The sequence below is a fragment of the Xiphophorus hellerii genome, chromosome 6 (assembly GCF_003331165.1).
Source record: "Xiphophorus hellerii strain 12219 chromosome 6, Xiphophorus_hellerii-4.1, whole genome shotgun sequence".
NCBI classification, from domain to species: domain Eukaryota; kingdom Metazoa; phylum Chordata; class Actinopteri; order Cyprinodontiformes; family Poeciliidae; genus Xiphophorus; species Xiphophorus hellerii.
In genome coordinates, this window is record NC_045677.1 from 16,722,922 (window position 1) to 16,739,640 (window position 16,719).

Here is a 16,719-nt window from a genome sequence, read left to right on the forward strand (position 1 = left end):
ATAAACAAGGCACCGTAAATGTAGCAATTAAATCAGTATCGGTTGATACTTACAACATTTTAATAATTAATTGGCTACACAAATAGAAACAAATTTGTGCTAAGTAAACTAAGACATTAACAATGTGCCTGATGTCGCCAAACAAAAATCAAACTTAAGAGCTTACATGTCACAAACTAAATTTACAGTCCAGCTTAAGCAATCCTAACAGGGAAACTTAGCTGAAAATTGTACTCTGCATTAAGCAGTCGTATTTCTCACAAGTCAAATGTTACTCAACCACCAGTTGATGAGTTGTTGCCTCTTCAATGTCGACCATCAGGTTCACAAGCCACTGAGGAAAAGGCTCCTGCTTTAAGTAAAATAAGATAGGAATGTCACAAAAAAAGATACTTTTAGCAGCATGAAAATCTTGAGAAATAAATTCTAATACCGGCACCTCCTTGTATCTTAAGCGCTTTCTCTTCTTTGGCTGATGTGATTTTGTACATTTTTGCCACATAGTTTTGGAGACCTTTAAAGAAGACATTGAAAAGATAACCAAATCTATATAATCAAAGATGTCAATGCTCACAAATATAAAGAGCCTGGTTAATCTCACCTTTAATCTCAGCCTCCTACTACTTAATCTCCTCTCATACCCAAGCACTGGCAGAGGTGCAGCTTCTTCGCATAGATCAGTAGAATGAGTGCTTGGATCCGACACTGAAGAGGTTTCAGTTTCTTTCGTCTGTTCATTGAATTGAATCTGAATCAAACTCTTCAATTGCCGAGAACCAAAACGCCTCCCTGGTCTCCGAACCATCAGTGGAACGTCATCTTCTTCCCTTTCATTTTCTGCCAGTGCCTCTTCTGTCTCTACACCCACTTGAAATGGTAACTCATCTTCTTTTTCCACCTCCTTTTCTTCCTCTTCTTTTCTTCCCACAGTTTCATCTTCCTCCTCTGACTTCTCTTGAATTGGCTCCAGAACATGTAACTTTACTTTTTTCCGCATTATGTTATGCTAAAAACACACAACAACAAGCAACCAGCTCTCTGAATGCTGCTTTGTTTTCTTTTCTACATGAGAAGGTAAAACTTACATTTTGCTTTGCAGTGTCCCTGCAGCTGGTTGATCTATATGAGAAATGAAAGTTTCTTTTTGTTAGCTAATTATTGCAATCAGGTGTGGGCAGTTAACAGGATGGGATTTCTCCCCAACAAACAAAAATCCAACAGAAGCAGTTACTGAAATATTCTGCTTAACCCATCTGGCACCGGTAACTTTACAATGTTCAAAGTCACCTAAATCCCATTTTTCCACATTTTGGCGATCAATTTGAGCTTTAAAAAGTTATCTTCACCCTGTTAGCATTTCTAAATGCACTGAATAGCTGCCATGTGATGTATCTAAAGAAAACTAAAATCTTGACTAACTCAGCCTTTTAGAGGGATAATTGAACTTTTCTGTTGTAGCATTCTGCAGAGCTGTTATAAGCAGTCACTCAGTATTTTACATGCAGTAGACATCACTTGTTGTGAGTTTAGAGAAAGATCTTACCTGATGGGCAGACTAATAGTTATTCAAATGAAGACCACGACTAAAGCAGGTTACTGCCATCTAAAAACTGTATGAATCTTCCAGCTTTCACAGAAGTTCATTTAAAAACTGTCAAGTTTTAGTTTTATACAAATAAAATTAGTTTTCATTGTTTGCTTTCGATACAATGTCACACACTCTGCTTGACATACCTTGAATCGCATATCCTCACTCTTTTTGTTTTAGTTTCAGCAAGGGTTTCCACTGTGGTTCTATTACCAGAAGCTTCTATTTTGAAGCAGAATCATTTTTTGAGTCTTCTAGCTGAGCAATGAACCTCTGCAGCTCTTCCAGAGTAACCGAGGGGGGTTCGCATCTCTAGGCTGAAGCTTGTCTTGTCACAAAAAACATGTATTAGTAAATCTGTAGTTGAGGCATACATTTTCCATTTACAGTCCTTCACGAGATATGGAAATCTTGGGAAATTATTATATAACCTAAGCTGCCCTAAACTTCTTCAACCTTATCCACAATGTATTTGTATTCATACAAAGATTAAAATTCACTGAAGTGGACTGCTTAGTAACTTGGTGACTTTCAAGGCTGCTAGAGATTTTATTTAGAAACATTGGATTAAAACTGACTAATTCATCTGCACACAATCTTCATAGAGCCTTGCAACTGTAAAGAAGGTATAGGGAATTGATCTGTAACCATTTAACCCTAGTGTTAGCACAATTCTCAGAAGGAGCGCAGAAAATATCAAAGGTGAAGCAGATCCCATCAGATCATCAGTTTCTGAAACCACACAAAAAAACTATATAAAAGCACACACAGGGTCAGTGCGACCCCGCCAGACCACACACAGAGTAAAAAAAACCTAGATGGGTCTAGATGACCCCATCTCTTAAGACTGCCGGAAGGTTAAAAATAATTGATTCAACCCAATACCAAGTTTGTGGGTTATTTAAAAAAAAACAAAAAAACGCCCAGTTGCATTTATATTAATAATTAGTATCAGTCACCCATAGTATGTGTCAAAAACCTAACCCAGCCCTGTTGTGTTCTATCTATCCTTTCAGGTCTGGATCTATCTGTAATTCATTGAAAGATGTTAATTAAATTATATTTGTCTTGAAGATTTTTTATTTCATGTCTTAAAATTGAATCATAATGCACTCATAAAACAACAAAAAAATGCCATGCCTTATTTATCCTATATTTAGCATGTCAAAAACATTAGTATATGTTGATCTTCCTTTTGTTTTCTCCAAATTATTCATAATTTGCTTTAACGGTTGTAATTTTTAGTGTTTCATGCTAAGACCTCTGTAGAGCGGTCTACAGGTCATTGACAGCTGACCAGAATTAGTTAAATTCCTCTGCAGACCAATAACAACTACCATGCTGTACTTTCTGTCAAATATTGCACAAGATACATGTTTGTTGACTTAACTGTTACACCGAGTGAACTCTACACAAACTCTGCATCAGCGCTGGGAAAACAATTTTTGGCTGCTGCCCAGAGTTTAAGACGTGATGATATTAATCTGGCTCCTAGCTTGCCAAGGTGCTCCCACAAAACATTTATTGTCTCGTGCATTCAGCTGCGTAAGCCAAAAACTGTTATTTTAAAACCAATTACGTGAAGAGAATAGAATGTGTAGCATAAAAATCTACTGAGTGTGACTAACAAGGAAAGATCCGCACACAAAGCTGTGTGTTCACTGCATGTTGCTTGGTTGTTTCAGGAAGGAAACTCTATTGGGTAACACTAAAAATTGCTCCTTAAAAAATAAAAAAGGACCTCCTTTACACTGCTGGTCATAACATTTCCATTTTATACAGTCAGACAGAAGTTATTTCATTTCTTAAAATTCACAAAGCGCTCTCATATTTTATGCACCAATATTGTATTTATTACAAAATATTCAATAACTTTACACTGTACAAGATACAACATAGTTTACAGGTTTTGGCTATTTACAAAAAAAGATTATGATCTGCATATCAAAGTGAATAAATCTAAAAAGGCAAGTTGCAATCACTGTAAGCTTATTGAGTAAGGCAAAAAACTTGAAACGTGATGTAATCACACTTTTCCTTATCAAGTGAAGATGTCTATGCACTTAAAGATACAGGCTATAAAGATATCTGACATGCCTCATATTTATGAAACTGCATCTGAGAGATATGTGCTTAATGTTATTCTTAAACTCTAGCTTTATTATACTGAAAAGCAGTTGTACAGTAATGTATAAGCCTGAAGAAAAACATTAGCAGCTATAGACACGGCACCAAAGTTTCTGCAGCCTCAAGAAAATAAGGTAATGTACACAGACTAAGGATTTAAAACACTTAAAGGTCATGCATTTATAGAAGTGGTGTGCTTATTACCATGTAAGTGCTCCCTTGTGTATGGATGAATGCCATCCTTATCCCATTAGTCTACAGTGCCTTGTTAAAGTAGCTGTACCCCTTGGATTTTCACATTTTCTCATATAACAACCACAAACATCAATGTCCATTTTTTAGGATTTTCTAGACCATCACAAAGGAGAGCATTACTGATAAGCATCAGAGGTTTGTTTGTGAGCATTAGTGGGCAAGCAGAAACCAATAAACACAGTAGAAAAACCAGCAATAAAGTTGTGGAAAAGTTTAAAGAAGGGCTAGATTTTATAAACAAATATTCCAAACTTTGAACATCTGCTAATGCACTTCTCAGTTCATCTGACAAAAATTGGAAAGAGTACAATATAACAAAAGAAGCCAAGCTTCTGTCAGCTATCTGAATTGAAAGACGTGCAAGATTATTCAGAAGCAACAAGAACGCCCATGGTGAGTGTTGATGGGCTGCAGAGATCCACAGCTTAGGTGGGAGATACTGTTGACAGAACAGCTTTTAGTGGTGAACCGCACAGACGTGTCCTTCATAGAAGAGTAGCAACGTAAAATTAGTATTGTTTCTGTGATTGATGCTATATAAATAAACTGAAATTATTTTTTTACTCCACTTCAGAGCTATACTCTACTTTGAGTTGGTCTTTCACATAAAATCTTATTAAAATCCATTAAAGTATGTGGCTGTAATGTGACAAAATGCGGAAATGTTCAAGTGGTATGAATAAATTTTCAAGGCACTGTATGTTCATGTGTGCTTATTGGTGTTCTGTGTAGTGTTTTTTTAAGTGAACCTTCTCATTTTGGCATGAACTAGTTTCTGTGGCAGCACGCATTCAACATTCAACTAAACTTTTTCACTCCTTCTAGCTCTTTTAGTGCATACCGACCGTGAAAACAGCCCCCCATCAGTTTATGATGTTTTCATACACGTAACATTTACTTTAGACTCTGTGAATCCAGGTAATATCAAGACAAGACACTTTTTAAATTGGTTAATAATGTTTGAAAGTAACAAGTGCAAGATCCCATCTCTGTGAAATTTCTAAAACTTAAAATCATTACTTTGGTTTTTCCTCTCGAGCAGAGTATCATCACTTATGGCTCTTGACATTTTTAAAAAATCATGCACTAAGATAAACTGCCGTATTTCATAAAAAGCCAGCTTCATCCGGTGAAAGGTGAGTACAAAAAGGATTTTGTGCTGTTTTGTTACAATTTCAAACTGAACTCACATGCATACACACACTTATAATTATAAACATGCATGCCTTCATACACCAAAATATAAATAAACTGTTTTGTCTGTAAATAATGCAATATATCCTTGGCATAATCAGAAAGACAGTGCAAAAGCAAATGCATGATCAGTCTTTTTCTGGGTATCAATACACATATTCCTTGTACATGGGAATATGTACTTCATATAAAACAAGGTTGCACACATTACCTGGATATACCTGCACAGGAACCCGAGAACACCACAAATCTAATCATCTGGTATAGCGATGTTCATAGAAAGTTGAGCAGTTCGGTGCATCTTTCTTCCCTTCACAGCTCAACTCTGAATAGAGGCAATCAGTTAAGAAAATCTCTGAAAGCAAGTTTGATTGTCAGTTTTATAATACTTCAGCACGTTATCCTGACCGAAAACATCTTGGGTTATGTCAGGATCCTAGGATGTTTGAGAAATCCGTGGACAGCCCTGACTTCTCCAGGTCTTCCTGCTGCATTTGAAACTGTCCTGTCGTTCCTCCTACACTGCTACATCTGCAATGGCTGCCACAGCCTCGATTTGAATCTCTGTCACCTCTACATCGTCTTCATCTTCCACTTCACCTAGCACACAGGGTGAGGGGAGGCATGTTGCTTGGCTGTTGCTAATGTTGGCAGAGCTCGTCTGAAAGTTGCCTCCCATGCTGGCTTGAGCAGCCAGGCTGGCAGCGGAGGACACGCTGCCCAGATGGGTCGGCACGCTTGTCTTGCCACAGGAATGGATGCGGCGTGCCAGGCTGGTGGAACGCATCACCGATGAAGTGGTTGCAGTGCCAATGCCCTGCACTTTACCTTCCAGAAAGTATGTCAGCATCTCACCTTTACCTTTTACACTGACTTTACCACGGCAGACTAAATCATAGTTGCTATTCAGCATACGATATACCTCCTCGGTCACCTGGAAAACAAAAGTATTGAACTTTACCATTTTTTTTTTTTTTAAATGCACACTCGTTGGAAATTAATGTTCAACTTAAATTTGATTTTGATTCAGGTCTATTAAACTATTTCAAACAAAACTACAGAAAATTAACTAAAAATAAGTCTGGTAGTTAGCTACACTTTCATTTAGAAATGTATGATTTAGAGATATGTGATAAATACAAAGCTTGCATTTGATATAGAACTTATGCTTGATATCTTACTTACTTGTATAAGTAAAATACAATGCACCATTTAGTGTTTTATCTACCTGAATTTTTCCTGGTACACCGGTGCTGTCCATCCGACTGGCCACGTTCACTGTATTACCCCAGATGTCATACTGTGGTCGTCGTGCTCCAATCACCCCGGCAACTACTGGACCAACATTGATACCTGTCCAGGTATCAATTTACAGCAAATTACCTTAGTATTCCTATTCACATTCAGAGTCATTTTGCTGGTCCACTTACCCACTCTGAGGACAAATTCATTGTACGATTGGTAGTTGATTTCATCCAACACGTCAAACATTTCTATGGCGTAGTCTGCGATTGTGCTCAAATGGTCATAAACCGATTTTTTGGCCTATAGAACAGAGAAATAGTAAGGCTCTGCATACAAATGTGTCTCCAATATTAAGGTGAGGTTGTATAAAGTTATTAACAGAATCCACAAATCCATTACTTGTGGTAGAAAGATGCCATATGCTCATTGAAGGCTAATATAAAATCAGGCAAACTCTTCTTTTCATTCATTTTACAATTAATATCAGCTCCAACTGAAAGTGTTGATGTTTGTCAGGCATAATATTATATTCCCATGTATTAAGTTTCCAAGCCAAAATACCTCTGAGTTACTAAGCTAAATTAATATTTGTATTGCATCAGCTGTGACAATCTGCCCTGAGTTTGCCAAGAGCAGATTAAACTTTTGGATTTGTGCAACATCAAAATTGGTACATCCTTGTACTTATCCAAGTCTTGAAATTGTCCTCCCAGATAAGAATATGGTCTACAGCTTTAGATAATGTGATTTTGTGTAGTAACATACAGTAGATGTTGTTTAGATGGGAAACTGGCTTCAAACAGCAACAATGGCCTGTTCTGGAAGTGTAGTTAGTTAATTTTACCCCAAACTAGATTAGGTGTGAGTCTTTCATAATTTTTCTACCAATTTCCAGCAATATGACCTCCTTCCAAAACAAGTAAGGGAACTAATACTTCCAATACATAAATTTTATTGTAAAAGCCCAAACAAACTCTTAAACATTCAGAAAAAAATCCCAAAGAAAGATAGATAAACAGCCACCTTGGTGCCAATGGTGGGGACAAGCCCAACAGCTGCCATGTATGTACTGCCAATAGTTTTGATTTTCTCAATATCTTTGTAGCACTCCTTGTCCATAAGCTGCAAAAGGCACATTTAAGCAATACATATTAGAATGAAAACCACATTCAAGCAACAAAAAGTCAAGTAAATCATAAGATGAGAAACATACCTCATCAAAGTCAGCAATGATTTCATTTAGCAGCCTCAGGCACTCCACTCCCATGTTGTTGCCATCCAGTTCAATGTAGAAATCATTAAAGTTTGGAATTGAGGCGAACAGGACACCAACTTGGGCGTAGGACTGATAGTACAGATCCTAATAAAAAACACAGAACCCCGTAAAAGAAAAAAAAAAAAGATGTCCCTTTGCGTCTTTATTATTTGTCTTGTTTCCTCTATTTTCATCTACCTGTTGGTCAGTCTGCCTGCATGCCTGTTTATTAGCATGGCTCACCATGTTTCTGGGGTTTGACATTAAGAAGTGTTGAGCCACATGGGCAGGCAGTAGATTGAAGAGAATCCTCCTGTTGTCCAGCTTTACTTTCTCCATCCCATCTCGTTCCTCCTCCGCCTGGCAGCACGCAAAAAAGAAACCAGCAGAGAATGCCTGAGTCTTTTTCACATTTTTACCACATGGGGTCAGTAAAATGCCTTCTCATAAAAACCCCCATTCAAAATTACATAGCAGCTATTTAAAAGGTCAAAAACCGTTTAAGTTTTAGATTTAATAGTTAGAACTTTAATGACACAGTGTGCACATACGAGAGCAAGTGATTCCAAGTGAAACAAGGCCAGTAAAATGTTCTTACTCTTGTTTTTGCCAAAAAAATAAAAGAACTGGTTGCTGCCAGTAGCATTGAACCCCCTCATTTTACCCAATATAATAAATCTGAAATGACAGAAATATGGCACCTGTGCTTAAACTTTGATTAAATTTCACAAATGTATGCCTCAAAACATGCACAGTCCGTTACACTTTGCACATCACTACACTCTTCCAAACCTGTACAGCCCAAAGGAAGTCCAAGCGCAGCTTGAGGTCAAGTTGTCTGGAGTGGAGGGCCAGGGCACTGACAAAGAGCAACAGAGACAGGATGGGCTCATAACCCCGGATGTGGAAAGACCCCCCACTGTGGAAGAGACCAACACAGAAGTTAGCAATAGACCAGACCACAAAGAAAACAACACAGGAGGGTTGACTGGACCCACCACAGTGCTAAGAGAGAGAGAGAGATCATAAATCAAGGTTAATTTGAATTACTTATAAAATTTCTCAAAATGAATTGTCATGCAGATAAAGTATTTGACTGTAACTGCACATCAACAATATAAAGTGCACAAAACGAAAACTCATTCTAAACTTGAGCCAGAATTTTCCAAAGCAAATTTCAGATCTAAGCTCCAATAATACTGTCCAAGCCCCTCCACTCTGAACTAATGTGGTCCCATCATCCAACCCACATTGTCCTTTCAGGCTTCTGATTTGGAACTAATAAGCATGTGTGCTGCTTCAAAGGGTGGAAAATGAAAGAGTGTGTGGGCTGAGGACAAGCAACAACTCCTCTACACACATACAGTACATCACAGCACACATACTGTAAATGCAACTGCAAATCTTGTTTATCTGTGCACTTCCTGTATTGAGCAAACAAAGAATAACACTTAGCATTTACAGCAATGTGATGATGGAATGACCCACACAACTCATACAACATAATTTTCCCATTAAGTTGTACATGAATTGTTGTAAATCTTTTTTCCCCCCTCAAATTTAGGTCAATACTCCAGTGGTTTGCTGCAAATCAAGATGTAATTTTTTAATGACTAAAATAAATATTTTCTAACAAATATATGCTATCCATTTTGTTAATAAGACTGCAGGCTATGAATTTAAATCTTACTGTCAGTTCTTAGGCATAATGTCCCACAAAGATATTTAAAAATTAAGTTTCAGTCTTTTACCATTTATCAAAAGTTACTATTCAGTAGCTTAAAATTTAACTCAGTATGCAAGAAGAGTTGTACACCCCTTGAAATTACTTTTAGGAGTGTTAAAATGTAGCATTTAGCATAATAGAAAAGTCAATATGCCTTTTGGAAAAAGAAAGTGCTTTTTAGTTTTCCTATTTGATGTTTCTTTTTTTTTTTAAAGAAAAAGTTAATCCATGTATTCATATTGTCCACCCATTCATTACATAGTGCTATATAAAGTGATTACTTGGAAAGCTTGTTGTGATTTTGCATTTAAAACCATTATTGCCAAGTTGAAATAGCAAACATGTCCCAAGGTATGCTTTAAATTAATCCATATATATAGTATATATACTGTATATATATATAAGTGTATGTTTAATGTATGACATGCTTTGAACCTTACCCTGCAGTCTTGCGAAAGCCACTGAGCTCCAGCACAGTGATGTACAGCACTCCCAAAAGGAGCATCAACGCCATCTTTGGCAACCAGGATACTCGCAGGAAAAGCGCTAATGTGAGGGTGCCCACTACACAGGAAAGAAAAGCATAGTGAGCCCCATCACAGGGCAGCTCGGCCATGGTGCGGTTGGCTCCCCTGTCCACATCTATGATGATAATGGAACTGTTTGTATTGGCACTTCCCCACATCCAGGGCATACAACCCACCTATGAATAGAGACAAAGAATGCATAAATATACACAATATATGAGTTATACTTGAAAACATTATTCTAAACTGCAAATACTATCAATACTGTCTGCACTTTGCATAAGAAATATCAAATGAAAAGCAACATAAATCTAAGAATGCAAGCAGTTTTAGTTTTAAAAACAGATACATGTGGCTTGTCCATGTCTTGCTGAAGTAAACAAGGCATTTCTTGAAAGAAACACTAAAGCTTATATTTCTCTAAAACCTATAAAAGAAAAAACTTGAAAAAACCTGAAATCTAATGTCACATTTTGGATATTCCTTTTGGGACTTACAACACAAGCCTGGGCCACAGCGTAAATTAAAAGCACTATAAGAAGACAGAGAGCAGTTCGAATCTGAATGGTCAGGCACCCCGGAAAACACTGAATGTAAGAAAAAAAAGACAAAGACATTAAATCATCACCAGAGACCGGCATGCTTATATTTGATACACTGCTATTAATGTTCATCAAGAAAAAAAACCTAATAAGATAGGGCATATTATAGAATAGAACAGTTAGAAAATATTTAAAAAGAACTTAAACTAATAATTAACAGCACAAGAGTGATTCAATTACAGCTGCAAGTGTTTAGTGCATGTCTGTATTTGCTTTGCACAGCTAGAGATAGTTTAGAAAAGCATGCTTAATTAAAAATCAACAGGTATAATAATATAATAAAATAAAACACATATGCAAAGCACAGTAAATACATAAACAATATTTAACATGACAGCTTTGCAAATTGCTGATAACAGAAGACAATCAGTATATTAGAAAGAAGTATGCAAAACAAATGTAATCAACCTACATAAAAGCTAAAACAGGATCTGTGTTTACCTGTACTCTCGTGATATGCAGGTACATAATACAAGCTACAAGGAAACAGATGCAGAAGACGAGAAGGACAAGTACAACTGTGCCCCTGAATTCAATAAAAAACAAACAAAAAACACAGATAAGCAAAATAAGTTAGTGATGCTTAGAGAATTTCAAAAGTTTCATGAGAAGAACAAATATTATCTGATGAACATACTGTGGAATGATGAGAAGATAAACAATTCCAAACAAGGCCGCTAGGATCAGAGAGAGAACCACTGCGCTGGTGAAGTACTCATCAGGAACCTGGTGGTACTAATGTAAAAGACCGGACAGGATTAAATGATTGAAGTTAGGGGGAAAAAAATAAAACATTTCTGTGACACAGGAATAAATGCTGTTAATGATTTACAGAGTATTTTTGAATTAATGTTTTTGTTTAATTAAATTCATTCATTTAATTTCAGGTAAAAGCTTTTTAGGACACAATTTATTAGGGTAAAAATACATAATTATTTCCAGTGTTGTATAGTAACGAAGTAAAAATACTTCACTACTTTACTTAAGTATATTTTGGAGTACTTCATACTTTCCTGGAGTATGAAAATTTTTGATGACTTTCACTTTTACTTCACTATATTTCCGAACTTAATTGCGTACTTTTACTCCGATACATTTTCAATGTGTGGTTTAGTTACTCGTTACAAAAAAGCGAGAGAGAGAAACGCAAGTGTTTTGATCCCACCTACTGATTAGCAAGTAGCAAGTAGGCTACCGAACAAAGTCCGTAGCCTGCTTGCCTGGGCTTGTTCATCACCTCCAATAGGATACTTCTTCTTCTTCTTCTTTTCTATTATGGCGGATCACAAGCAACTTTAAGGTGCATACCGCCACCTACTGTACATGAGTGTGTAGAAGCATTACTTCATATCTATTAAATTCTACTTTTTAATTTTGTATTCTTAAGATAAATAAACAATGCTTTCCTTAATTTGTGAATATCTGTTATGTTTCCTTCATTTCCTAATATACCTTTAAGATTCCATTCATGCCCCATATTTCTAACTATTCTCTTTAATTCTTCCCTTTCGAGTTCATTTGACTTACAGTTCATCAATATGTGTTCTACATTTTCTTTCTCTCCACATCTCTCACATTTATCATTATTTTTCCTCCCTATTTTATAAAGCATGTCATTTAAGTAGGTATGACCTACTCCTAATCTACTAATTATTATTTCTTCTCTTCTGTTTCGTTCATTAATGCTTCGAATTCAAACTGACTTTTGTACTTCATATAATCTTCTTCCTTTCTTATCTTCATTCCACATTTTTTGCCATTTCTTGATTTCTTTACTTTTAATTAGGATACACCTGTTTCGCTTCTCCCATTAAACACAAAGCAAGTCTCGCAATCAGTAGCAGTCACATGGAAATTCTATCTTACAAAAACTCCCCGTCCAACTTGAAGAAACACATCGAGGTAACTTCTTATGAAATGGTTATAATCCTCCTGTTTCAGTAACTATAGCTTGGTCACTAGGCACTACTGTATTGTGAAATCTTGACCATAAATGAACTTTGTTTGGCATTGTTTCAGTTCCACACGTGGTGTATTTAGCTTAGGCCTAATGTTGACTGTAGCAGGCTACCTAGACTCCTCTGTTCAAGGGGGGACAGAAGCCATAGCAATAGCAATTTAGACTAAATTTAACGAATATAGGAAAGGCATGCAAGTTCAAAACCAGGTTTACAGATGCCAATAAGCTGCATTTCCCTCCCAATTCTTTTTTTCTTTTGCATAATGACCAGTTGTGTGCACCACCTACTGACTGTAGCATTGACTGATTCACTGATTTGTGAAGTAGAGTAATCGTAACAGCTCTTTTTCTTCATGTTGGCCGCATTTTCTGTACTATTTATTTTTCTCATTTTCAGCACTGACCTTACTTGAAGGGAAAACTTAAGGCTTACAAAAACTTTGTATTTTCTGTCCTGGAGGGTTTACTAAGAAGCTGGTTCAGTTGTAAAGCAGGTTAAGTTAACCTTGTGCTATAGGTAAAGCACCTAATTTTCTTAACTAAATGATGCCTGCAGGTATATCTATTAGCAGGTTTAATTTTGCCTGCACTTGGTTGGGTACATTATTTTAAGTGTATTTGACAAGTTTACCAAAATATAAAAAATGTCATTCAAACTGCATTTGCTTTGTTTTACTTTTTACTTGTACTTTTCATTACATTACTTGAGTACATCCATTTTTACAGTAATTTCCATACTTAAGTACAAGAAGTTTCAAATACTTTAAGACTTTTACTCAAGTAACATTTCAGTCAGTGACTTCGACTTTTACCAAAGTCATATTTTGGAGAGGTACTTGTACTTTTACTTGACTCTGAGATTTCAGTACTTTATACAACACTGATTATTTCCCCATGAAATAGTTTAATTTTCATTTTTTATATAGTAAATCCACCTGTTAATAGATTCTACTAAAGTAACCAGAAGACATTTTTACTTAAAGGGAGCTGAAGTATGTTTAAACATTAAGGTTTGTTTTTTTCAATACTTTACATGTATTTTTTTCATACTATCAAAATGTTTTCTCTTAGAAATATGAGAATAACTAAAATTTAAGTAGCCCGAAGAAAAAGATGTTTTCAGAACTTTCAGATTCCCTGGAGAACTAAAGTCAGCTTTTGATTATGACAAAAAAATGATCTTCACTGGAAACAAGATATCAAGACATAAACAGAGGCTCTAGGCTCTACTAATTCTCAATCTAGGTAGTATGTTGAATGCCTCACCCTCTGCTCCCGCTCAGAGCACTTATACATGAGTGTGAGGAAGTTGAGGTCTGCTGTGTCGGACTCCGTTTGGCGGGCCTCAATCAGCCGGCCAATGTAACGGTTGACCCTGGTTCTAGGACTGCTCTGGATCAAGTTAGCCTGGTTAGCATTGGAGCGGTTCCTCAGTTTTTGTGGAGCTGTTCGCATGGCCCTCCGCTGAATGAAGCAAAAAATAATAATAATAATAAAATTAAAAAAATTACTTAACAAATACACTGCTGCACTGTTTATTCTACCCAGTACTTCATTATTATCATATTAAAAACAAAGATAAATAAGAGTCAAGAGTGAATAAGAGCAGCTGATTATGCTTTCAAATGAGAACATTGATACTTAAGTTTATCATTAAAAGCATCACGTTGTGTCTATGTGTCTTCAGCAGCCAGAGAATTTTATGTCTGAGCATTGAACATAAGTCAAAGACTAATGTGTCTGTTGTGCTACAGCAGGTTTGTCAGGATCTAAATACGTATGCTTTCCGATCAGAATATACTGATTGGGGTGTTTAAATGACACATTTTTATTCCGATCGGTTGTTTATTTCAATTACTTTTAAAGGTACTTTAAAAGTACCTTGATGGTGGTAACATACATTTTAGCCACATCTGCCCTGTGGCAGACTGACAGAAGTGAGGCTGCTGTCTCTTGTTTATGTGTAAAAATGCCAGCCCAGATCTAGCAATGAAGTGTAGGAATGAGGTGGTCAGCAAGTTAAATGGCTAATTATTTTTAAATGCATCACATCTAAACTTTCCTGCTATATTTTATACAATTATTGTGTTTCTTTTTAGCAATTTTCAGACTACAACTGACAGAAATTAAGTACTTATGACATAAAATAATTAACAAGTTTCATTAAACATATACTTACATATCTAAATTTTATTGAGAGAATTATTGATCTAGAACAACAAAATAAAAAAAATACATATATTGTGAAGAATTCACCAATAAGTCAACCCATAGCAGTTTTATTACCTTATCGCCATCCTCACAGTTCATGACATTGGAGAATGGAATCTCAGCCTTGAACATCTTCCTGCAGTGCATGAGTTGCACCAGTAAGTAGCAAACGGTTTTGAACTTCATCTTTTTGGCAGGCTTTATATCCGAAAGAATCAATCCTGGAAATATCTGTCACCAGAATGAGCACAAGGATTAAGTCACAAAACCCTGCAGTAAAATCTTGACTATGTGCAAGTCTATGACTAGAACTCATAGACAACCACAGAGCATACAGTCACACATGCAATCTTTATCACAGAGCTTAGAAGTGGTTAAACGGAGGCAGTCTAATCCCATAGGACCTCTTTTTTAATTTTAGGACAACTGACCTCAAACCTGTTTTAGAAAATGTGAAAAAGATTAAGTGTACATTAATGGGTTTGAGGAAGCGCTAGTGGGATTTGCAACATAATTTATATGCTTTGTTTGAGATCCATCCCTGCAGTAGTGGCAGTCTATCGAACACCACAGTTTGAGCATATCTTCGCCTGAGCCATTACTTTTATGAAGCTAAGCCATTAGCTACATTAATCAGATTAGTAAAGTATCTTATATTGCAAAGAGAGGAAAAAATACTGGGATATGAAACTGTGAACCTGCATGCAAGCCTTATCTTTCAAAAGCAAAATTGGCTGACAGAAATAATGAAGAAAGTCGAATGATACATTCAAGCCGAAAAAAGGGGAGAGTTGAACAGAGAACTGAAATTCCCTGCTTGTGGCACATGTGCTGGAGTTATGTGTATTTCTCTTTAACTTTGTCCAAGTGTGCAAATTTGAGATGATGGATGCCACTGACTGTGTTTCTTTTCTTTATAATCTAGCAAAATGCTTTACATGAATCAAAACTAACACGTGTACTGAGAAAATCCTAGTTCAAGTTGAAGAGTACATTAGTTTGTAGATCTTGGCACAATAATAATGAGAGCTAAAGTTCCACTGTGCCCTGACATAATGTCAGGGCACAGTACTGCTTTTCTAAGCTGTACTGGAGGTTCAAAATGTTTGTAACTAAAAACAGGGTCTCAATAATAGGTAATAGTAAAACAAAACATGCACTGTATAATATTAATCAGTCATTCCAAATAGAAAATACCTTCCGTCGGTGAGATGGCACAATAAAGAAAGTTTCTATTTCATGCTTCTGGAGAAAGGCGTTCCTTTCATGGCCATTTCCAGGTTCTACCTCATAGTCTCCATTTAGGCACTCAAGTGTTGATCTGGTGATGTGAACTTTTCTGCAACGCAAACAAGGCAAGTTTAACATAAATGAGGCAAATCTGAAAAAAACTGAACAGCAGAAAGAAATTATTAAAATCTATCCATCTATCAATTCATTATCTTGTGCTTAATCTGGGGTCGGGTAGTGGGGGCAGCAGCCTACGCTGAGAGACCAAGAGTTCCCTCTCCTCATCCATCAACATTGTCCCTTTGGTATGTCCTAGGTCTTCCTCTGGGTCTCCCTCCAGTGGGATGTGCCCAGAAGAGGCATCCGGGGGGCAGCCCAACAGATGCCTGAGCCACCTCAACTATGCCCATGCTCCTCACGAAGAAATTCGAGAGGAGCACGGGAGTGCTACTATTTTCCTCTTCATACAAAAAAAAAATCTATGCCACTAACTTAGCAATTCTGATTATGATTAAACCTTTTAAGGCCTCTACATATAAACACTTGTCAATATTTTTTATCTATAATTGTACTAACCCTGGTAGTCCTCCAGCTTCCATCACATTGGCCAGCGTCACATCATTTGACCAGACGTCATACTGCCATTTCCTGAGTCCCAGCACTCCGCACAGCACTCGGCCAGTGTGCAGACCCACACGCATGTTAAGGTTGACTTCTGTTGCCTCTGCAACTGACCTGCAGGACCATGCATGAAATGATTTGGGTGAAAATGTCATGGAAGAGTATATATGGTACTGTA

General features: G+C 36.7%; 1 protein-coding gene across 2 annotated transcripts in view; it reads right to left on the minus strand.

Annotated features, from left to right (window-relative positions):
* Positions 1-3,416: 3,416 nt before the first annotated feature.
* LOC116721781 (adenylate cyclase type 1-like) overlaps positions 3,417-16,719 on the minus strand; it is a 42,330-nt gene continuing 29,027 nt past the window's right edge. Inside the window, exons 6-20 of one of the 2 annotated variants that reach the window (XM_032565738.1) lie at positions 16,497-16,655; positions 15,888-16,029; positions 14,766-14,921; positions 13,746-13,943; positions 11,157-11,254; positions 10,961-11,045; positions 10,415-10,504; positions 9,831-10,093; positions 8,457-8,583; positions 7,863-8,024; positions 7,623-7,769; positions 7,433-7,531; positions 6,595-6,709; positions 6,393-6,517; positions 3,417-6,098 (exon numbers count right to left, since the gene is read on the minus strand). In XM_032565738.1, coding sequence (XP_032421629.1) covers positions 5,682-6,098; positions 6,393-6,517; positions 6,595-6,709; positions 7,433-7,531; positions 7,623-7,769; positions 7,863-8,024; positions 8,457-8,583; positions 9,831-10,093; positions 10,415-10,504; positions 10,961-11,045; positions 11,157-11,254; positions 13,746-13,943; positions 14,766-14,921; positions 15,888-16,029; positions 16,497-16,655 — 2,383 coding nt within the window. In that variant the 3' untranslated portion in view covers positions 3,417-5,681. The remainder of the gene's footprint in view (positions 6,099-6,392; positions 6,518-6,594; positions 6,710-7,432; positions 7,532-7,622; positions 7,770-7,862; positions 8,025-8,456; positions 8,584-9,830; positions 10,094-10,414; positions 10,505-10,960; positions 11,046-11,156; positions 11,255-13,745; positions 13,944-14,765; positions 14,922-15,887; positions 16,030-16,496; positions 16,656-16,719) is intronic. The other variant, XM_032565739.1, reaches the window with a different exon arrangement.